The sequence below is a fragment of the Corythoichthys intestinalis genome, chromosome 4 (genome assembly GCF_030265065.1).
Source record: "Corythoichthys intestinalis isolate RoL2023-P3 chromosome 4, ASM3026506v1, whole genome shotgun sequence".
Taxonomy (NCBI): domain Eukaryota; kingdom Metazoa; phylum Chordata; class Actinopteri; order Syngnathiformes; family Syngnathidae; genus Corythoichthys; species Corythoichthys intestinalis.
Window position 1 is genome coordinate 26,732,209 of NC_080398.1, and position 23,858 is coordinate 26,756,066.

General features: G+C 38.6%; 2 protein-coding genes across 3 annotated transcripts in view; both read right to left on the bottom strand.

Moving 5' to 3' along the window:
- iffo1b (intermediate filament family orphan 1b) lies at window positions 1-23,507 on the bottom strand. 2 transcript variants are annotated; one of them, XM_057835494.1, is made up of 9 exons: window positions 22,300-23,507; window positions 12,319-12,379; window positions 6,049-6,144; window positions 3,823-3,963; window positions 3,456-3,673; window positions 3,259-3,385; window positions 3,099-3,188; window positions 825-955; window positions 1-738 (listed from the first exon to the last, which is right to left on the bottom strand). In XM_057835494.1, the coding sequence occupies exons 1-9, from the start codon at window positions 23,205-23,207 to the stop codon at window positions 645-647; spliced, it is 1,866 nt and encodes a 621-aa protein (XP_057691477.1). In that variant the 5' UTR covers window positions 23,208-23,507; the 3' UTR covers window positions 1-644. The 2 variants fall into 2 exon arrangements, with proteins under 2 accessions (XP_057691477.1, XP_057691476.1); XM_057835493.1 differs by having other exon boundaries at window positions 3,099-3,191.
- The window catches only part of opn9 (opsin 9), a 17,398-nt gene continuing 16,855 nt past the window's right edge, over window positions 23,316-23,858 (bottom strand). The window contains 1 exon segment of the mRNA XM_057835285.1: window positions 23,316-23,461. Coding sequence (XP_057691268.1) covers window positions 23,316-23,461 — 146 coding nt within the window.

Below are 23,858 nucleotides of genomic sequence, written 5' to 3' on the forward strand. Positions count from 1 at the left end.
AAAAAAAAAAAAAAGTTGGGGGGGGTTATAATTCTCTATTTTTGTTTAAAGCAGACTGATTACATTTTCAAATTAATCCAAAATTAGATCATTGCTTTTACATTGGAAAAAAAATTACATGTAGTTACATAATAATCATAGCTCAACTTTTCTTACCACATAATTTTTGATTTCAAAGAAAATTTAAAGCTAAATTGTGAAGCCCAGAAAACTGTAAACAACACATAATTTATACAACTTACATATGAGCCAATAACAAAAATAATGTGATGCCGGCTATCAAAATAATCACTTGTTGCAACTCTGTAGAGAATTATTTTTTCCAAAATGTTGAAGCTGCTATAGTTAAATTCAGCATTTTCAACTCATTCGCTTACATTGACGGTGATAGACGTCCAATACTTTTGAACTGGGAGGGCTGGCAGCCTATGCGTTAATCTAAAAGTAAAATGAAAGCTTAGCGTTTTGTACCAAATCCTACTAAACCTTCACATTAACAGACTGCTTATATAAGGTAGCTAATTGACAGCACATTTTACCTAATTTGATGTGATAATGATAATGAATGCAGAAACACAGGGGTGGTGTGTTGATGTGACGGTGTGGTACTGTTTCAGAGATCATGTGACCGCCGCGGCAAGGTGTCAGGACCTCCCGGTGCCAGACGGGGGCGACGCCGAGCTCCTGTCGCTATCTCGTTGGTCGCTTTCGTCAGACGACGTCTGCGCCGCTGCGTTACTACCGGAGACGCAGGTGGTAAAAGATAAAGGTTAAACAGGTTGTACTAAAAGATTGTGAGATGACATGTAGATTTGGATGCATACTTGTCTCCGCTTTGCGTGATGAGCCTCCTGCAGGTCTCCATCTGGACGTCAAGGCCTCTCTTCATGGAGCACATCTCCATGTACTCGTGCAGGTGGCGGTTCATGTCACTCTTTGCCGTTGCCAACTCCAACTAAAGTTAAAATATAAACAAAAAAAGAACCAATCGACACTAACTTTTTTTAATGTGATATTTTCAGGGGTTGACGTGCGCATAAGTATTCATGGCCATATTTTGGTGATGATTGGTTGCTTATTTTAATAACACTTTCACTATATGGAGATTGCAGGGGAAAACAATTTTGCCCTCAAAATGAAAAATATTGCAGTAAACGTTGAGATATATTTTCAGAGGTTGAAGTGCTAGTGAGGAGATGAATCCACCTAAATATTAGTGATGTTCGGTTGCTTTTTTTCCCACAGAAGTTATGCCATATTTTATGAATATTGCTTGTAACTCTTTAATTAGATAGAATTTGGGTTATGTAGATTTTTTTAGCAAAACATTATACTTATTGTACGGTACACATTATACTTGAAAAATGAAGGTTACCCAATGATATGTGTATTTTTCTCCCAGCGTATTTATGTGTGAGCTCTGTTGACTAATTTATGTCATCAACTATGGTCAGACAAATAAAGTTTATATTCTAACCTACAATATTATGTCAGCCAAATGCTAAAAGACAATGATTAACATCTCGAGACCAAACCGTTCTTGAGAGTAACAACACTAGATATTTGATTTAAAAAAAAAAAGTGTAGCAACATTAGTATACAAACATAAACCAATAATAACTGGAATATGTTCTTTATCCTCTGCAAAGAACAACTATAATTTGACGGCAATCTATTTTGCTAGAGACCATGAATCTTAAACTTCCGTTAAAATGCTCATTTTCTGCCATTGATAGTGCTAGTGATAAACTCATTCAAAATCACAGCAGAAAGATGATTGTATTCCAATGATTGAATGTCTATCATCATCTTGGGTGTGGCTGGCGGCCATCTTTCGTAAGGCGAGTACAAGAGCAAGTACATACTGCATAGCACAGACAGGTTATTTCTTAGTACTCGCCAATACCAATGACATCAATTATGTGCCATGTCAGTAGTATCGGTGTAAGACTAGTATTAACACAAGAGGGCGGAGCATAATATTCATGAGCATTAAAACCTAATGCAGTTTAATTCTTTACATTCTATATGACTCAACAAACATTGGCTGCCGACCCTTTCCAGTTCGAACGGATTATACGTCTATAGCCAATAGAGGTGGGGAAACTTTTGGCACCTAACAATTCAATAACGATTCAGAGGCTCCGATTCGATTATAAATGGATTATTGATGTTACCCAAACCGCTTTTAATGTTTTGTACATTAGTTCCAAAATTTTTCAAAAATCCTCTCAGGCTAAACCAAACTAAAGTTTCAGTATCAAGTTAACAGTTAAAAACAGTAAATAAAATACTCAAGTCCCCATTTTGTATCAGCAGCTTTAAACTACATTCAATTAATTTAATGATGTGAATCAACCCTTAAAGTTAAAATTGCTCCCGTTATTCCATAATTTCCCAAATTCAACATGCCAAAGTTTTAAAACTGTTTCATCATTTAAAGATGGATTTAAGTCAAGATTTTGCCGATATAGGAGTATTTTAGATAAAAAGTTAATTAGGTTCGCTACAACAGAGCCTTCTAAAGAAGTCTACTGCTTTAAGATGGTGGCTGTTTACAACGCTGCAACTACTAAATGGTAGGTCTGACAAACAAAATTAAAATACCTGATCTTTGCCTCAAACAGTATAAAAAAATAAATAAATGAGGATCTAAATACACCAAAAGAACAATTGGCTAACTAGCATAGCAAAAGTCCGCTCGCTTAAATGCTATAAGAAGCGAACGTATTGTTTAACTTATTTTTTTGACAAAGCTCTGAACAAATCGTTCAAACATATTCCCAAAAAAAAATCTAAATATACTTCCGAACTAAATTACGAATGCATAAACAAACATATTAGCTTAAACAAACAAGCCTTATGTTGGCCTTAACAGGGGAGCGGGTGAATTCAGACATGTCATTCCCTGTTGCCATTAGAGGGCAGTGTATCCACACAAATCAATAAAACTAAATGCTAACACTTTCAAAACAAACAGTTACAACCTACTCTAATTAAACGAATCCTCCAAATTCAAAATCTCTTTCAAAGCTTTTTTTTCCCTTCTCGAATTACTTGAGTTAATCGATTAATCGTTGCTGCACTAGATCATTCACCTCAATTTGGTCAATAGTCTCCTGGTATTCCTTCTCTCTGGACTTGAACAAGCACTCTGTGTCATTTATAACTTTTTCCAGACAGTCCTCCTGCTAGAAGAAAAACGAAAAATCAATTCGTCTAGTTTTAAAACAAGAGTTTGTTAAAGCCGTAGCTTACCTCCCCAGGCGGGTGGGCGGGGTCAGGAGGCAGAGTGCATCCTGGGAAATCTTCCCACAGCAGCAGCGTCTCCTCTGTTTCTTCCCAGGCTAGACTGTCACAGTCGTCTTCAAACTCGCACTCGCGCCTGAAAAGTGAAGATTTATGTGAAAAATTCATTTTCAGAAATGTATGGATTTTTTTTTTTTTGCGCTTACAAATGATTTAGCATTCGCTGCATTTCCTCGTTAATCTGATTGGCTGATGAGTTGCTGTGCTGTTGTTGTTGCTGCTGCTGTATTTGTTGTTGCTCGTCATCTTTAGCCACACCGGCGTCGCTTTCAGACATGCTGATTGGTTCATCACCTTCACTGCCGTTGACGGATAACGGCGTTTGTTTGCGGCGCAGGCTAAGTGACGGGGGGTTGTTGGTAACCTGGTTTTGTGGAAAAAAAAATATATATTTTTTTTTTTTGACACATTAACTGCCGTTGATGAAGATACAACAAATTTTCATTCGCCCCCTCCAGTCAAAATGGATTGGATGCTTATAGCTGTCAATGATGGGAAACATGAAGAATCTACCTGGTAGATCTGGATGACGTCTTCACAGTTTCTCTGCTGAGCGACGTCGCAGAGGCGAGCCGTGATGTCGATGCGCCGGCAAATGTCCATGTCCACCTTCATGGCTTTCTCTTGGATCTTTGTGTCCAGATCAGAAAGATTCTATGGAAGTGATGGCGGCGCGAGAAAAATCGGAAAACAATATTTAGTACAAGTAGCGCTTGTACAGGGCTTCCATTGTGTTCGTCATGGTTTTAATGAGAAATTAATTTAAATTCCATGGCCAAAATTGTTCTCTGGTGTATTATTTTTTTATTCTGTTGACACGCCATTAAGAACTTAAACGTTACGTCAATGTCCATTATAAGGTCGTTTTACCAGGCTTAAACCAGAATTACATTCGTTAAATTGAAATAGCTTTCTGTGGATTTTTGTCCTGATTTCCAACTCCGCACCGATGTAGTCAGGCGCAAGGTTACAACAGGACAACTGATTTTCAAAATAAAACGTGTAAAGGAACAATTTGGATTTGACGTGCTATTTTAGACGACTTATGGCAAATAGTGCGTAAATAATGAGGTACAGTGATCCTTCGCATTTCAAACTTCGCGCCCTCAGTCCATTCAATTAAAAAAAATAAATAAATAAAGGAATGCAGTATTTTATAGAGCTGTCCCAATCCGATCACGTAGTCTCTCACTCTCGCTCCTGGCGCTTTTCTTTGTCAGGCAGTGCACGGTAGTTGCTTATTAAAGTTAACGATGATTGACAAACGGTTAAGGTTTGATCTTGCCAGAGACTCTTACTTCAAAGCGCTGCATACGTCAATCATCATTTACATTGTTAAACATTTGCTGTGGCAACTCATTGTGCGTAAGTGAGCAGCTTGAGCCGATTTGAGTGGACTCACTCAATGGAGCATCTAATAAAGACAAGCATTTTTCTTCTTTATTCCTGTTTCAAAAAAATTCGGTGGGTGAAATATAATTATTACATTTGAAGTGCTTAAAAACCATTGGTAACACTTTATAACAACTATCGTTTTTTTTAGTAAATAGATCATTAGTAAACTGTTGATAAATGATTTATTGTTGATTTGTGAAGTATTTGTTAACAGTTTATTAAGCATTTACAGGGTCTTCTTAACCTGAAAAACACAGTTTGTGTAGAAACGTTTCAAGTTTTTGATTGTAACGTTTGGCATTTCTATCTTTTCAGGTTGAGAAATGCCGTTCACTTCAAAAGAAAAGGCATTTTGATAAGGCATTTTGCAGGCAGCGCTCATGTGCACATTTATGAAAATCTGCCATACAGCCAACAAATATTTGTACTTTTCTTTGTATATTTAACCAATAAAACTTATGACCTTCAACATAAAGTGTGTATAGTTTTATTAAGATCCATCAACTAGCATGGGCACTTAGAATGGGGTCAACCATATTGGAACACCCTGTAAATGCTTAACAAACTGTTAACAAATACTTCACAAATCAACAATAAATCATTTATCAACAGTTTACTAATGATCTATTAACTAGTAAAACGGATACACACATACAGTATTTTTGTTAGTTTTTTATTTTTTATTTTAATTTTTTTTATTATACTTTGGGAAAGAAAAGGGAAAAACATGTCTTATATGCATCTCTTTCCAACGCTGAAACTGAATTTTTTTTTTTTTTTATGGTTGGGGGGTGTGTTACTTTGCAGTTTTTCCACTTATCGTGGCAGGTTCTGGTCCCCATTAACCGCGAAAAATGATGGCTCACTGTATATATATTAATTTAGACATCTTATTAAACTACACACACTATAAATTATATATCAGAGTGTATGTTTAAATCGTAAATCTAAATCTTCTAAATCTAAAAAAAAATCACATTTTCAAGGTGTGACGGCTTTTATTTTTGCGTGGCGGTGCACCAACATCTTTTACGTGAAAGGGAAACCCTGTTTAGACATTTATGGTAACAGGCATCACTACTTTTTGGAACCAATTTTTATACACTCAAAATAACTGCATAACATTTAAGTGTCCTTGCATTATTAGCCATAGCTTACAATTTTTTGATGGTATGTGATGTCATTCCATGTCATGTTTGTAAAAAATGACTTTGTGAATTTTGTATTAAAAGCTTCATATAAAAAAAATATCGTGACTCGTAATTGCGGTACCAGTCAAAAACAAATCACAAACACAAGTAGATTTTTCCTCTAAAATAGTTCAACCCTATGATGATGTCTCACATTGCTCATGAGGCCTTTGAAGAGAACCAACTCGGCCTTCAACTGCTGAACGCGGAGGGCCAGCTCATCCTGGCAGCCTTCGCTCTCTTGCAGGTCCTGCACGCACACACAAACAAACAGAAAACCGCATACAAAAGAGTTTACATTATGCAAGACGATGGCATGAGCATGAGAAAAGCTTTCAGCTGCAGTGAACCACATGAACTCATTGTAAATACTAAAACGCATCATAAACTCAGAACTCGCGAGGTAATCGTCTTTTAACGGCTCCCCGTTGACTTATTCATGCACATGTGGGTGCGTGCCGGTCTTGCTACTGAGGGCTGCTGTCTGCTTTAGAAGGGTATTGTTGCTATCCTAAAGGTCATCTATCCAAGAATTCACCAACCCCCCGCCCCCCGGTGTATTTCTTGTATAAAATGCGAAGAAAAAAAATGTGTGTGTGTGTGTGACCTTATCTAAGTTTGTCATCTATGTGGTTTCCGATTTGGGAAACTGCAAACGATCAGACATGAAATTAGCGACATTGTGGCGTATTATGAAAGTACCTGCCCACTTTGTACTTCCTACACGCACACTTATCTGAGGAGAGCTGCGACAAGGCATCTCACTGCTGCATTCATTATGTGCAAAGCGAAGCTGCTGAAGTCAGCCAAACTCAGAAGAGTTTCTAAATGGCTTTAAATATTTTGGGAAAAATCCCTTATCATTTTGGAACTAGAATTTCACCATATTCAGGCCCATTATGTGAAGTAGGAGTGGGAACCTCTTGGTACCTCACGATATGACACGATTTGCGATATAAAGCTTACGATAACGATGATCTGATGATATGGCGATACAACGATTATCAACACATTGGTCAGGAAATCATTGTACGATATTCTACAAACAACTAATGGACAGAAAAAATAACCTTCTGCTGTGAATTGGAATGAGTTTATCACTAGTAGACGTTCAATTCGTTTGAAGTGGGAGGGAGGCAGCGAATGAACGAGGAGGGAGGGTCAAGAGACAGACTGGGAGGGTTCAATCCATTTGAACCCTCCCAGTTCAAATGGATTGGACGTCTATAGCCGTCAATGGCGGCCAATGCCAGGCAATGAGGTAATTTTGGGCCATTTAAGGTCATTTACCTGTTGATTTTCAGTTACTTCCTGTTGATTTTGGGGTATTTTATGGGTCACTTCCTGTTTAGTTTGAGTTACAGAACAGGAAGTGACCTGGGAATCACCCGAATGAATAGGCAGTGACTCAAACTCAACAGGAAATGACCTGTAATTAATAAAATGAAATGACCCTTCTGTCTATTTTCGACATGTGTAAGTTTTAAAACTGTTTCATCATTTAAAGATAGATTTAAGTGAAGTTCTGCCGATTTAGGAGCATTTTAGATAAAAAGTTACTTAGGTTCGCTAGGAAGGTTCTCTACAACAGAGCCTTCCTGAGAAGTACACTGCTTGGCGGCTGTTTCCTAAAGCAACTGGTTCTTTATTATACATGTTGCTAATGCCACCGTGTCTGTCATTTGCATCTAGTTCTGTATATATGTGATATCTACCGAAGCATCATGTGGGCGTAGTTTGTAGGCTATCGGCTACAGACAGGTATTATTGAAGCCACCTTGCATAGTAGCATCGTGTTTGCAACGGCGTCACACTCCCTTGCCTCATCTCCATTCCTGCTCTGCTCTCTTGTCTCCATGAGTCCGTCTTTTTCAGACTTTTCTCGCGTCAGTCAACCAACATCGTAACACATAGTGACGCACGCCTTTCCCGCCTCAGTAACGGTAACGACGTTCCCAAGATGAGAAAAGTAATTAATTAGATTACTTACTACTGAAGAAAATAACGCCGTTAGTAACGCCAATATATTTTAACGCCGTTATTAACAACACTGAAAACGATAACTCGATTCTTGGCAGGAGCATATCGATAACCTTTTGGGATACAAAGTATCACGATATATCACTATTGCGATATTTTGTCACACCCCTAATGTGAGGACTGACTTCGTAAAAGGTACACAATGGCAACAGTTCCTAAATCTCTGACAGCATTCTGCCACTTTATTAATCCAGGAAAATAAAACAATGAGGTTTTTCCATAATGAACAGTCTTTTAACTCATTTGCTCCCAAAAACGTATAAATACGTTGTATTTTTGTTTCAGTGTCCCAAAAACGTATTTATACGTATTTTACGTTTTTTTTGGGTTTTTTTTTTTTACAAGAGGCATCTCTAGGTTCTGTTGCACCTAAACTGCAATACACGATGCTCAAAACGCATTTTAAAGCAATAAAACGGGCCATTGGAGAGCAGTAGCACATTTTGTAAGAACTCGTCTCGAGCCAAGAAAGGAAGTGAAGAAAAATAGTCAGGAAACGGAAGTTGGAGGAATCTTGTGAAGACGCGTGAGAATTTGAGAAAAAATGTGGAGAACGATCGGGGAAAAAAAGGCAAACGACACTGGAGGAGTGTTTTGAAAAGAAAACGAAACCATTGTCAAAGAAGGATTCAAAAAAATCTATCTTGATGGGACAGACGTTGACGGCCACAACAGCGTCAGGTTCCGCACGCGTTCTGCGGAGCTCACGTTGCATTACTCCTGAGCCCGAAGTTGAAACCGACGATGAAGATGATGAAAAAAGTGAGACCGATCTTGATCCGGACTCATCAGATTACTGGGAGCCACCTCATTCAACCGGGAGCAGCCGAGAGCCTTCCCCGTTGTTATGTGCGCAAATGGTTCAACAGTTCAATAGTTTAGTTTTGTGTAAATAAATTGATACTTTGCAATCAAAAGTAGAGATGTCCCGATCCGATATTTGGATCGGATCGGACGCCGATGTGGGCAAAAAAATGCGCATCGGTATCGGGTCGGCCAACATAGAAAAATTCCGATCCAGATTTCCGATCCTTTTTTTTTTCTTCTAAAGTCCGGGTTTTCCAGCGCACCGACTTACATAATCCATTCCAGTTTTTGCTCCGGTTTCCCTAAAATCCGCTGTAAAGCTGTAAGAAGTTTTAATACAACCAATCTAATCAAGCATTTAGCGGAATACCACCACAAACAATCTGAGGAGTATGTTAAGAAAACCGAAGACAAAAAAAAAAGGTCCTACGCAACTAACACTGGCAGAAACTTTTGCTATGCGTGACAAACTGGAACTTGACAGTCCCAACGCCCAGTGAATAACAAGAGTCATTGCCGAAGAATTCATTCTGGATGACGAGCCATTATCTCTCGTGAGTAAAGACGCACCATCCAACACTTAGAGCCCCGGTACAACATGCCCAGCCATCATTACATCCTTGAGCGATTCGGCCGTGGAAGATTCGAGAACGGTTCACAAACATCCAAATTCCGATTATTGAAATATGTCAAGAAAAGCGGAACTAATACACACCGCGGTCTTCGGGACGCAATGAGAAACGGACCGCATTGCGTCCCGAGAGTAAACATCATACTTGTCATAGGCCCGGGTAGTGCCAATGCTCAACTCATGCCGCAGGATAAAAAACACAAGAATACCTGACTGCTGCTGACAGCCGCTACAAACTATGTCAACATCGTTTTACTGTAGATAATAGATATCATATGTATATAGAACTAGATGCAAAATGACAGACTCGACGGCGTTAGCAACATTGAAGTATTGAAAACTAGTTGCGTTAGTAAACAGCCGCCCTCTTAAAGCAGGACTTTCCTCGTAGGCTGTTGTGAACCTTCCAAGCAAACCTAATTAACTTTTTATCTAAAATACTCCTAAATCAGCAAAATTATGACTTGAATCTGTCTTCAAAACAGTTTTAAAACTTTCACATGTCGAAAGTAGACAGAAGGGAAATTATGGAATAACGGGAGCAATTTTTACAACTTTAACAGTTGATTCGCAAAATTAAATCAACTGAATGTAGTTTAAAGCTTCTGATACAGAATGGGGACTTGAGTATTTTATTTACTGTTTTAAAATGTTAACTTGATACTGAAATAGTTGTTTATTTAAACCTGAGAGGCTTTTTATACAATTTTTGTAACTAATGCACGATACATTAAAAGCATCTAATGGCTTGGGGGGTTTGTGGAATTTTCCACTGAGGTTGTTGGTGTGTTTTGCTTTTTTAAGACTTTACAATATTATTTGCACGTTTTACTGACTGACTATGCCATTTCTGTTTGTTATTTATATTGTTTTGTGTTTGTCACTGAATAAACAGGTCAGTTTCTTGTTACCAACCGTTGTGTTAGGGCTGGGCAATATGGGCTTAAGTAAGTATCACGATATATTGAGCAGATTTACCTCGATAACGATAAATGACGATAAATTCGCCCAAGCGGACTGTTATATAATTTGAAAATTTGAATCAATGCATGGAATACAAATTAACCGTTTCTCGTTAAATTTATTTAACCAGCTTTCAATCTAACAATTGCACATGCAGTCTAAACACTAAGTATTTAAAAAAATCTTGTAAACAATAAGAATTCTAGTGTGAACATTTATAACAGCTTGTATGACTTGGAAAATGTACAACATTATAAAAATCAATATGATGACTGTGCAAACATGTCATTCTAACACAAATGACTTGCAGCTTTAACAGTACACTTCAGACAATTTATTGGTAACGGCTGCTGTGACGTAATTATTCAACACAAGTGTTTACGTCAAGGTTTCAGTTTTTGGTTTTTTTTTTCCCAAAACATTTTTTAATACATGCACCCCCCACACAGACACAACCAGATTAAAGCTGTATTGCTCTGATGCCAATGAAACATTTAAGGTTTTATGATGGCAGAATAAAGCAAACACATACAGAAAAATAGCTGTGGCCATTAAACTGTCATATTATACAGTATATAGGCTTCACTGTTGGATTAGGCTACTTTATGCTGAGTGCTTTACCATCATGAAAGCTTTCAGAAAAATCACATAGAGATGCCAAATAACGCGACATGATGATTTCTACATGAAGTCCGTGCCCAGTCCACTCATTAATTTCAGCCGTTTCGACAAGGTTAGAGCCGCTGTCCGACTCTTTCACGTTCATTTGTAGCCGTTATTAGCTGCTAGCGTTAGCCTGTGGCTTGGCTACCAGAAGGACGCACTGAAAGCATCCTCTCCTAATATCGTGAGAACCAGGGAGGACAGCGGGTGAAAGCCCGTCTGGAACCCGCCAAGAGTTTACTTAATGCCGGGTGAAAGTTTGGCGAAGCTAAGTTAGCTAACTTAAGCCCGACTCCATCCCGTTTACTTTTAGCGTTAGCGGTTAGCATTAGCCTAGCGGGCTTCTGTTTGATTGGCTTCCTGAAAACCACGTGACTCCATACGTAAGCACACTGTCTGCTTTCTTAAAGGGGAATGAACATAGCCGAACAACACAGCGTCAAAGCGTGATAAAAAGACTATATTTTCTTGTTTTATTAAATTACCGAATTTACCGACATGGTCAAAATTACGTCGGTCATCGTGAAGAATTTCGGTGACGGTAAATTTTCGGTTTACCGCCCTGCTCTACGTTGTGTGTTATTCAAACTCACCTAATTCAGCTGGCTAGTTGTTATCAAGAGTACTAAAACCTTTTTCAACAACTAAGTAAGGAGGCTAAATAACTTTAAACTGTAACACATGCTCAGATAGGCCGGTATCGGCCAGTATCGGTATGGGATCGGAAGTGCAAAACAATATCGGTATCGGATCGGAAGTGCAAAAACCTGGATCGGGACATCCCTAATCAAAAGCTCTATTTGTCTTGTTTTTTATGTTATTTTGTAAAAGGAAAACATTATTCAGATGTTTTGGATGTAACTAAAGCAAAAAATAGCTGTGTTAAAGTCAAAGTTATGTTTGAAATGTATGCTTTCACAAAAAGCTCAATTTCTCTGTTTTTTCATCAGAAATTGGAAAATTACTCAAACTAAGCTATTTTCTAATGCTGATTTCTAAAGAATGGAAAAAGATATGAACTAAAAAAAAAATCTGCTGAATCTTTCTTTTGGTGGGTTCCATGTTTATATAGCAATAGAACAGAATTTTCTGTGGGCCTTGCAAAAGCAGTCAAAATCCAGTAAAACTGCCGGGAGCGAAGGGCTTTGCTCCGGTGAAAATGACTGGGAGTGAACAAGTTAAGATGGCCCAGGAACCTTCTTTAGGTCAGCATCTGCATCACTGAGCACATCTGATTAGGTTGTTAACTTGCTACTCCCTGGATTTACACTATGTTAAAATACAGCCGATGTAACTGGACACACCCACGTAAATCATTACCTCTTGCAAGTCAGCAATCTTCTGCTGCAGGTCCGCCCTCATTGTATATTCCTCTTCCCATCTAAGAGTCAAACAGATACAAGGTGAAATAAGGCAATTCCATTCATAATAACAACTATAGGCACGTGTATGTCGACAAACTATTTTCTATACATTTTTTGTAGAATTTTTTGTGCGTGCGCAAATAGATTTGAAAAAAAAAAAATCAACTCATGTGTAAGAATCTCACAATAATATCATGAATAATTAAGATTCAGATGGCAAGTGAGGCTCAGAAATTGTTGGTTTGCTAAATAGTGCACCGCTAAAAATCACGCCATAAATCTAAACTTTTAATACGTTTAAAAGCCCAAACCCTACTGCGTGTGTGTGTGTTATTCACATCCCCTCCCATAAACCGCCCTCTGCAGACTGCTGCATCACCTCACTAAGGTTACACTTTTCAAACACTGCGACTAACGCAGATCTCTTCAAGCTTTCCTGCATTTCAAACCGTCTGAGAATAGGAGACGTACGCTCGATGAATGCGGAGACAAGCGTGCCACCTTTAGCGAGGCGGGCCGCTTCCACCCCCACACCCGTCCAGTAGTTTGCAGTGCATGGTGCATTGCAGATAGGGTGAGGAGGGGGGAGGAACAGGGTGGGAGTGACACTGTAGGGTTACAAAACAAGCATGCATGGGCAAGCGATCAAATAAACTAAAATGATATTTGGTAACGAAAATAATGGAAGTCCTCTGGCATGGAGGTGAGTCGTAAATTTAAATGAGACTGATGCTGAAGCTAGCGGTGAAGTCACACTTGAAGGTTATTTGATGCTGGACATGTATGAGGTCATTTAAACCATTAGGGCCTCTTTCACGCAGTTTGTACTACAAGAGAGGGGAAATGGCTCTCCATTTTATTTCAATCGTTAGGTACAATTTTACATGCTGTAAAAATATTTTGATTTCTCTCTTTTTTACTGTTGAACATATTATAACTTAAGACAAACATAATGGCATTCTAACTAATTTTAGTTGGCAAACAAAATTTTTCGATTTTGCAGATTTTTCTCTTGGTTGTAAAAAGTTAAATACTAAAAAAATGTTATAAAAACAAGTCAAATGTTCTTTCTTAAATCCATATCTTTGTGGTCGTCAGTGTTATGTTAAGAGACCACAAAAGTTATTCATTATTCTTAAAATCAATTGTTCGGTTGTTTTTTGCAGTTCTATTCTGGCAAATATTGTAGTCTGCACATCTGTTAAAAAAAAAAAACAACAACAAAAACATATCAGTCAAGCCTTAAGAAACATTTAGAAAATGTCTTGTGAAAAAAAGTTTTATTAAATGACGACAAAACCACAGATAATGAGTAAGTCAGATGCAGTGTTGTTAATCTTACTTTAAAAAAGTAAATAATTACAGTTACAAATTACTTCTCCCAAAAAGTAATTGAGTTAGTAACTCGGTTACCTGAATGTAAGAGTAGTGCTGCAACGATTAATCGATTAGAAAAAAAGATTCAGATTACATTTTGTTGCTTCGAGTATTCGTTTAATTAAAATGGCGCTGTAATGTTTTATTTTGAAAGTGTTTACAGTTAGTTTACTGATTAGGGTGGATATACATTGCCCTCTGGTCTGCCTCATTTCATATGGCTGAATCCAACTGCTCCCTGTTAAGACCAACATAAGCTAAGTTTTTCTTTGGGCTAATGTTTTTTAATGCATTCGTAATTTAGTTTATATGTATATTTAGCCGTTTTTTGTGGGACTATGAGTCTGAACCATTTGTTAAGAGCATTGGGGGAAAAAAAAGTAAGCATTTTATAGCATTTAAGCTAGCGGACTTTTGCCATGCAAGTTAGCCAATTGTTCTTTTGTTGTACATGGATCCTCATGTATTTATTTTTAATACCGTTTGGGGCTCAGCTCAGGTATTTTAATTTTTCATGTTCCTTTTCCGATTACTCAATTATTCAAACTAATTAGTTCATCGATTAATCGACTACTAAAATAATCAATAGCTGTAGCCCTATGTAAGAGTAATTAGTTACTTGGCAAAGTAACTGGTGTTACTTTTCAAGTTTTTTTTTTTTTCATTAAAAAAAAAAAAAACTCAAAAAAACAGTAATCTTTGCTATGTTTGGAAGTCATTTAATGTTGTGAATCAACCGTTAAAGTTGTTAAAATTGCTCCCGTTATTGCATTAGTTCCCTTCTGTCTACTTTCGACATCTGAAAGCTTTAAAACTGTTTCATCATTTAAAGATATTCAAGTCAAGATTTTGCCGATTTACGAGTATTTTAGATAAAAAGTTACTTGGGTTCACTAGGAAGGTTCTCTACAACAGAGCCTTCCTGAGAAGTCTACTGCTTTAAGATGTCGGCTGTTAACTAACGCCGGCAAGTCTATCATCTCGCATCTAGTTCTCTATACATGTGCTAACGCCGCCGAGTCTGTCATTTCGCATCTAGTTCTATATACATGTGATATCTACCTGATAGCATGATAGCATCATGTGGGCGTAGTTTGTAGGCTATCGGCTACAGTCAAGTATTATTGGAGCCACCTAGCATCGCGTTTGCAACGGCGTCACTACTCCCTTTCCTCCTCCCCACACCCTCTCTGCTTTCTTCGTGAGTACGTGTCTCTCCCTCTTCTCGCTTCATTCAACCAATGTAGTAACGCATAGTAACGCACGCCTTTACATCCTCAGTAACGGTAACGGCGTTGCCAAGATAAGAAACGTAATTAATTAGATAACTCACTACTGAAAAAAAGATGTTAGAGCCGTTAGTAACGCCGTTATACTCTAACGCCGTTATTAACACTACTGGTCATATGGTCTGTGTACCTTTGGGCCTTTTGTTTTTTTTCTCCCCATTAATTTCAAGGGGAAAAAAGGTGAACAAGCCTTCCTCCATTTTTTGTTTCTTTGTGTGTCAACAAAAAACTGGAATCTTTCCATCACCATTTCAAAAATGGCAATTAAAAAACTGAAAACGAGCCTTTATCCATTGTTCTGTTTTTAACACAAGTCAGGAAATAAAATACAATAATTATTTGTCTTTGGCAAGTTTGCTTTGCCGTGACCCGAAACACCTTCTTCTACTACTGTTTCCTATTTTGCATCTGATATTAGCTAGTGCTACAATTTTAACCCTTCTCCCAGTCTCTTGTCCGCCGCCTCTCAGCATTGAACGGTAAGTACAGTATATTATTTGTCATTTAATTTTGTAATTTATTAGGTCTAATTAATCTAAATGGTTGATTTCTACAGTAATTTCTACAGTATGCTTTTTTGGTATTTCATTATACTAGTTTACAGTACTAGTATATGTGCGGTCTGCTTTCCTTTGTTGCGCTCGGACTAGTTTGACGTCAACCCAGCGCTATTTTTTGTTAGTTTTGAGCGTTGCTTTCATTTTGGGAAGCGAGGGGGAACGCCAGTTAACATTTCAAGAAGGCCGAGAAACGGTGAACGGTGCAGGCCCGGTGAAGAATGTGTTGTTGAAGAATGGCATGAGGAACATTTTAATGAAGTTGAGCCGGCACACTCCCCAGACCTCAACATTATTGAGCATTTATGGTCAGTTTTAGAGATTCAATTAAGACGTCGATTTCCAACGCCATCATCACTAAAAGAGTTACATGGTATTCTAACTGAAGAATGGCTTAAAATTCCTTTGGAAACAATTTACAAGTTGTATCAATCAATAACTCGGAGAATTGAGGCTGTAATTGCAGCAAAAGGCGGACCTACACCATACACCTACACCATATTAAATTACTGTTTGTTGATTTTTAAGGTGTTTCCATTATTTTGTCCAACCAGATATTGTATGTCCTTGCGATGCGAGTATTGCACATCCGTACATGGCGATGACGATGTTCAAACGATATATTGCTCGGACCTAAAGTAGGCTGATTTGCCATTTTTCTTTACCCGAAATAAGCTAGAAGAAAAAAACGAATGGCTGAAAGGTTCACAGAGAGTGGTACACACCTAGAAACCTATTGACAAGTACTATATAAAAAAGAAGACTAAACTTTTTCTTAAGAGTTTCTGGTTCATCCTGGTTCATCTACAGTACTGCATCGCTGCCAATATCGGTTCCCGATTCGACTATTTCTTTAGTATCGGACAGTAACGTATTTGGTCGCAAGATCGAATTCTGGGACCACTAGTGCAGCGGACGATGCCTTTGAGTCAGTGCTGCTCGCGAGCAGAGCCCGCAGAGACTCAAAAATATTCATCTTTATGAGGCAGGCGGCGATGAGGAAGAAGTTTAACCGGCTGTCGCGGCCAGAACAGCGTCATCTTTCAGTTAGTTATGTGTAAATAAATTGTTACTTTGCTATCAAAAGCTCTATTTGTCTTGTTGTTTATCTTATTTTGTAAAAGGAAAACATTATTCAGATGTTTGGGATGTAACTAAAGCAAAGAATAACTGTCTTAAAGTCAAAGTTACGTTTGAAATGTATGCTTTCACAAAAAGCTCAATTTCTCCGTTTTTTTCATCAGAAATTGGAAAAATTGCTCAAACTAAGCAATTTTCTAATGCTGATTTCTAAAGCATGGAAAAAGATTAGGGCTGTCAAACGATTAAAATTTTTAATCGAGTTAATTACAGCTTAAAAATTAATTAATCGTAATTAATCGCAATTAATCGCAATTCAAACAATCATAAAATATGCCATATTTTTCTGTAAATTATATATATTCTGTAAAATAAATTGTTGGAATGGAAAGATAAGACACAAGATGGATATATACAGTGGGGAGAACAAGTATTTGATACACTGCCAATGGGAAAATCCAAGGAAGAAGTCTGATTATTAAGGCGTCGTTCACTAGCTGTCTAGCTTTGGAAAAAGTAGACGCTTCGGAGTGAGGACAGCATAGACAGATTTAAATGACAGTAGAGTGAAATGCCCACTACAGTCCTTATGTACCGTATGTTGAATGTACAGTGGGGAGAACAAGTATTTGATACACTGCCAATGGATTTTCCCATTCCTTTTACATCTGATTTATTAATAAAATAGCCTCAAACCATTGTCCTCTTTAGACCGTCATAAAACTACAAAAACAAAAGTACACAAGCATTGCATTAGCAACAACGTTAGCTTAGCACGCTATACAGGTTCACTAAACATAAACAAAAAGCGTCTCATACAAAAAATAGAACATTTCGCTTACTAACATAATATGTACATTCTTTACAACAACCATACTTATGGACAAATCTTGTCCAAGGATCATATAAGCACAACATTACAACGTAGGCTTCAGCCCGAGACGTCGTGCAGCCATATGAACTGGCAAGAAAAAAATAAACCATGTCGCAAAGCGACCACAAGAGTTCGCTGTTGTGCTGCAGCACAAAAAGCCTTGCTGTAAAACTTACCAAACGGCAGAATACTGTCTGAGCGGGACATGTGCGTTAATTGCGTCAAATATTTTAACGTGATTAATTTAAAAAAGTAATTACCGCGCGTTAATGCGATAATTTTGACAGCCCTAAAAAAGATATGAACTAAAAAAAAAAAATCTGCTGAAAGGAAAGAGTAATATTTCTTTCGGTGGGTTACATGTTAATATAGCAATAGAACAGAATTTTCTGTGGGCCTTGCAAAATCTGTCAAAATCCAGTAAAACGGCCAGGAGCTAAGGGCCTTGCTCTGGTGAAAATGGCTGGGAGTGAATGAGTTAACTAGTTTAGCTATTTGTTTACAATCATACAAAAGAATAATAGCTTTAATTGAATTGTACAAGTGTATATTGAAATGTTATTTCTTGTTGTCATTCTTGTAGGGCAGAGATGCTCATAGTTGACCATAAAACGAGACCACTTGTAGAATAACTCAGACGTAAGAACGTGACCAGTCGACAGACCTGATTGACCTGCATTCTTCTGTATATTTAGCTACTGACTTGTAAATGGAAGTGTATTTCTAGCAGCAGCACCTGCCTCTGTGTGAGGTATCAGACAGGGTGGGATTTGCGCTGACTCAGCGAGAGACAGCTGAGCCGCAGCTGCTCGGAAACAGCAGGGGGAAGAAAAACAAAAAAACAAATAGAAGAGTACCACATTGGTACCTTGCCTTACGAGTGCCCCTATTTCTGAGTTTTTGGAGATATGAGCAGTCGTTTGGTCAATTTGTGTAATTTCCGATTCTTCGATTATTCGCGATTCGGCCGTGGAGGATTCGAGAAAGATTCACAAACATCCAAATTCCGATTATTGAAATATGTCAAGTAAAGCGAAACTAAAACACAACGCAGTCTTCGGGACGCAATGAGGAACGGACCGAGAGTAAACATATTTGTCATTACTCGGGTAATGACAATGCTCAACTCACGGCTCTGGCTCAACTCATGGCGCTAGAAAAAAGAAAAAAAAAAAACAATAATACCTGACTGCTGCCAACAGCCGCTACAAACTACGTCCACATAACGCTACGGGAGATATCACATGCATAAAGAACTAGATGCGAAATGACCGACTCGGCGGCGTTAGCCACACATATATAGAAAACTAGATGCAAAATAAATAACAGACTTGCCAGCGTTAGTAAACAGCCGCCATCTTAAAGCAGTAGACTTCCCTGGAGGGCTATTGTAGCGAACCTTCCAAGTGAACCTAATTAAGTTTTTATCTAAAATTCTCCTAACTCGGCAAAATCTTGATTTGAATCTATCTTTCAAACAGTTTTAAAACTTTCACATGTTGAAAATAGACAGAAGGGAAATTATGGAATAACAGGAGCAATTTTAACAACTTTAATGGTTGATTCACATTATTAAATTAATTGAATGTAGTTTAAAGCTGCCGATACAGAATGGGAATTTCAGTATTTTATTTACTGTTTTGAACTGTTAACTTGATACTGAAAGTCATTTATTTAAGCCTGAGAGGATTTTTGTACAATTTTTGTAGCTAATTTACGAAATATTAAAAGCAATTAATAGCTGGGGTGGGGGGGTGCGTCAATAATCGATTTATAATCGAAAATGGCCTCTGAATCGTAATCGAATCAATAGGTGCCCAAAGATTCCCACCTCTAGTAATAATAATAATAATAATACCGTATTGGCCCGAATATAAGACGGTGTTTTTTGCATTGAAATAAGAGTGAAAAAGAGGGGGTCATCTTATATTCGCGGTCTAGACATTAAACCCATTCACGACGCTAGATGGCGCCAGATATCATTGAAGCGATGTTCTGTCATGACAGATCTCAGCTTCTCTCAAGTTTGACCAGTTTGCAATTTTTTATTGCAATGTTTTTCCTTATTAAGATTTGTTTCAAGACTAGTTACAGTTCGACTACATTTTGATGGTTAATGCAGTTATTGCAATTTTGTTGTTTTATCACAATAGATTGGTTTATTTACATTTCAAAAACCAGACGCCATTCATTTACGAATGTGATTGCACTTTAGTTTACATATTTAAATGTAATGTAATGTTTTTTTCTCTCAAATATATTGTTATAATCATTTGTTTCGGATGTACTGTAATTATTTTCATTTTGTCAGATGTAAAAACAAATGGCGAGTAAATATTTACGTCGGATGTCGAAAAGCTCATGTGTCGAAGTGAACGTATGTCGAGGTACCACTGTACTTCTACTCTGTTGAAGATAAAGCGGTAAGGGCCCACCGCCATTCATTTCTGTAGGTTTTTTAACAACGTAAACACACAAAACTTGGAGGCAGACTTGTCTAATACTGTCAAAGTGAGATATGACAAAAACTCAATTCAGAAACATTCACTTTTGCGTCTAAAAGTTGTTTTTGAGCGTGCGTTTGAAAGTTTGAATTAGTGCTGCAACGATTAATCGATTAACTCGAGTATTCGATTAGAAAAAAAATATTCGAATGAAATTTTGTTGCCTCGAGCATTTGTTTAATTAAAGTTGTGTAATGGTTTATTTTGAAAGTATTTGCATTTAGTTTTATTGATTAGGGTGGATACACTGCCCTCTGGACTGCCTCTTTTTTAGTAGTAGTAGTTTTTGTTTTATTTTTATTATTTATTTTTATTCTATTTGTGATTAAATGCGATTTTTATGTATAATTTTATTTCCGATTTTGATTGTCTTGGTTTTTACGTTGTATTGATTTAAATGTGATTTTTATGATCTTCATGTGATGTAAAGCACTTTGAATTGCCTTGTGTTGAATTGTGCTATATAAATAAATTTGCCTTGCCCTGTCTTTTCACATGGCTGAATCCAACTGCTCCCTGTTAAGACCAACGTAAGCGAAGTTTTTGTTTGAGCTAATGTTTTTAATGCATTCATAATTTAGTTTATAGGTATATTTAGCCGTTTTTTGTGGGAATATGTGTCTGAATCATTTTGTTAAGAGCATTGTAAAAAAAAAAAAAACTTCAGCATTTTATAGCATTTAAGCTAGCAGACTTTTTCTATGTAAGTTAGCCAATTGTTCTTTTGTTGTACATAGATCCTCATTAAAAATATACATATATACCGTTTGAGGCTCAGCTCAGGTATTTTAATTTTTCATGCTCCTTATCCGATTACTCGATTATTCGAACTAACTCGTCTATCGATTAATCGACTACTAAAATATTCGATAGCTGCAGCCCTAGTTTTAACAGCGTCAGTGTCAGGTGCTAACTGTAATCCCCCTGGCAGCCGGGCAGTGGCATCAATTTTCCATAAATTTATCAAAATGAAGGCCAGAGATTTGTTCATTTCAAATAAGCCTGGTTTCTAAACCATTTTCTCGTATTTTATGATTATCAATTTTTTCTACAATAGAATTTTTTCCAACCTGAGTGGAATAAAAATGTGATTATATTGCCAACTTGCACAGTATAAGGGCAACTCATTTTTCCATCTAGCTATAGACCCTACCCACGTGACGTCACAACTCCGCTCTCCTGAATGGTACCGCCCAATTGTCCGTCAAAACATAGTGTTAACCTGTTACGGCTACGTACATTCCTCCTATTTACGGCGTGTTTTTCTGCTCCTTAACATTAATAATCAAAATGGTGAAGGCGTGTGTGGCTGTTGGTTGCACTAACAGAGAAGATGGAAGGAGAGACTTGAAGTTTTACCGTATTCCGAGGGATCCAAAGAGGAGAGCGAAATGGATGGCTGCAATTCGACGTCAAAAAATGGGCACCAAAAAATCACCACAGACTATGTAGTAGTCATTTTATATCCGGTAAGATGCATTTAAGATATACTTAGAGGGTTTTGGGCTGACAAATAACCACAATTAAGATCATTGCTAGGCTAATCGCCGACAACATACACGTATGTATGTAGTAAGAGTGCTATCGCTAAACCATATCAACATTAAAAGCCTTAACTCCATTGGCAAACGACATGAAATACATTAGACTTGACAGTGGATGTTAGCAAGAACAAAAGATTTTGAATTGAAAATTTCGTAACTCACCTTTCCAAGCACAAGATAGATTCCTGCCGAATTTTCATGGACGAGGACCTGTTTCACCCAACCAGCAACGAAGTATTTATAAGCCTCCAAGCTCTTGAAGTTTTTCAAATTTTCGTGAGAATAGGCTGATTTTGTGTGGACAAGATAATTGTAAATATCAGCGTAGCAGATGTCAGGCAGACAGGGCGAAGACAGTGGGTCGAAAAACATCGATTTGGGCATCAAATATGGATCTGGCGACTGTATAGAACGAAGCTTTTCCACATAACGCCTTTTATGCAACACATCCAGTGAGTTTACGGCATCAGAAAGCACCGGGTCTTCCATGAAATGCATTTCAAATTCCTCGATCAATTGAAACCAATGCTAATACAGAGACAAAATGACGGACAACTGGGCGGAACCATACAGCGAGCACGTGGTTTTGTGACGTCGGTGGGTAGGGTCTATAGCCGTAAATGAGTTAACAGCATTTTATTGCATTTCAATGGGGGAAAGTTGATCTGAGATGCGAAAAATTAAAATTCGACTTGTATGTCAATGTACTTACCTGCGTTTATACTCGTCCCTCTCCCGCTTGACTTTAGCCAGAACATTATAGAGCGCTCTGATCTCAGGTGTGATGGTGTCGATCTGGACTCCGACTCCATCCGGGTGAACCCAGGAGACCCCCGGGCTTGTCGGCCGATCCGATCCGAACCTGCGAGTAGGGTTGTAAGACCAGATCGTTCCCGGGAGGAAACGAGGCGCTGTGGCCACCGAGCGTCCGCCGGTTCTGGACCCGGGGGAGTCAGCGGAGGGGGACGGTTGGCTGACGGTGACGGTCGGGTTAGAAGAGTTGTCGGTTCTGGTGGAAGTGGTGGAGGTCTCGGGTGCATTACAGGTTAAGGTGGTGGGCCTTCTGGCTGAGTTGTTGGTGTTGTGGAAGGGGAGAGACCCAGGTCTGAGTGGAATAGCTCCCACAAAGCCGGTTTGCACGCCAGCTTCTTGAGTGTGAGGCCTGCAACCGCCGTTGTTGGCCTCCATCGCCTGCTGCAGTTGCTTCTCCAGAACTTTATTTCTACGCTCCAGCTCGTGCACTTTAGCCAGGAAGCACCTGAATCTCAGGTTGAGGGTCTTCAACACACTGATGTTGGAGCCCAGGTCGTTCCTCAGAGCCATAGCCGCGGGAGGATGGTGCACAGCGGGGTGGTGGTGCTGATGCTGATAGTGGTGGATGTAGGGGGAATTCTGGGAGGGGAACTCGGGCCCGGGGTGAAGCTCCGAAGCGGGGAGTTCAGCTAGCAGCAACGACGCCGGGTCCGGAGACCCGAACACGGCGTCCGGAAGGAGGCCCGAGGGGGATTCTGGCTGTCCGGTGGCCTGGCTCGGCTGTGGGGGTTGTTGGAGATGAGCCGTGCCCCCCAACAATGGATTCATGCTATGGTACGGGAAACTAAAACGCTGCAAATCTGGCATGAACACGGGCGGGAAATGTCTCTTTTCAAGCAGAATAATGGTCTGCGCAAAAATAAATGGCAGCTTTTACCTTCTTATATAACCGTCTCGGAATTAAGACTTAAGGTCTTAACGTCGACTGCTGCTGCTGTTGAGGGTCAGCTCGGTGATAAACAGTCCTAAAATGGCAGCGAAAACGCTCGCCGAATGAAAGACAAGGAAAAGGGTGACACAGGGAGGGTTTGTCCAAATAAAGGAGAGGAAAAAGTAGATAGCTGAAGGAGAAATTGGACGTAAGCGAGTACCTCCGAGTTGAAGCAACAAAATGTGACCGCAGGCAGGACAAGTGCAGCTGATACAAGCTTTACCGTAATGAAGAGAACGCAGGGGCAGGAGGACTACTAAACACTTCTTTTACAGCAATAACTTGCGTCATTAGGAGAAAAATTGGAATGAAAATATTTTATTAAATTGATAATGATCTGAAAATGCTTGAACATGTCGTCTGAGAGTTTAAATGACAATGAGGGAAATTATTGGAGAGCTTTACACGGGGTAATACGTCTGACAATGCGGATATTGTGTATGCGCGCTCTCTAGGGGCTAAAAGTGGAATTACGTTGATGTCACAACCTGATTAATTGATAATAATTTTGACGAAAAAAATGTTTG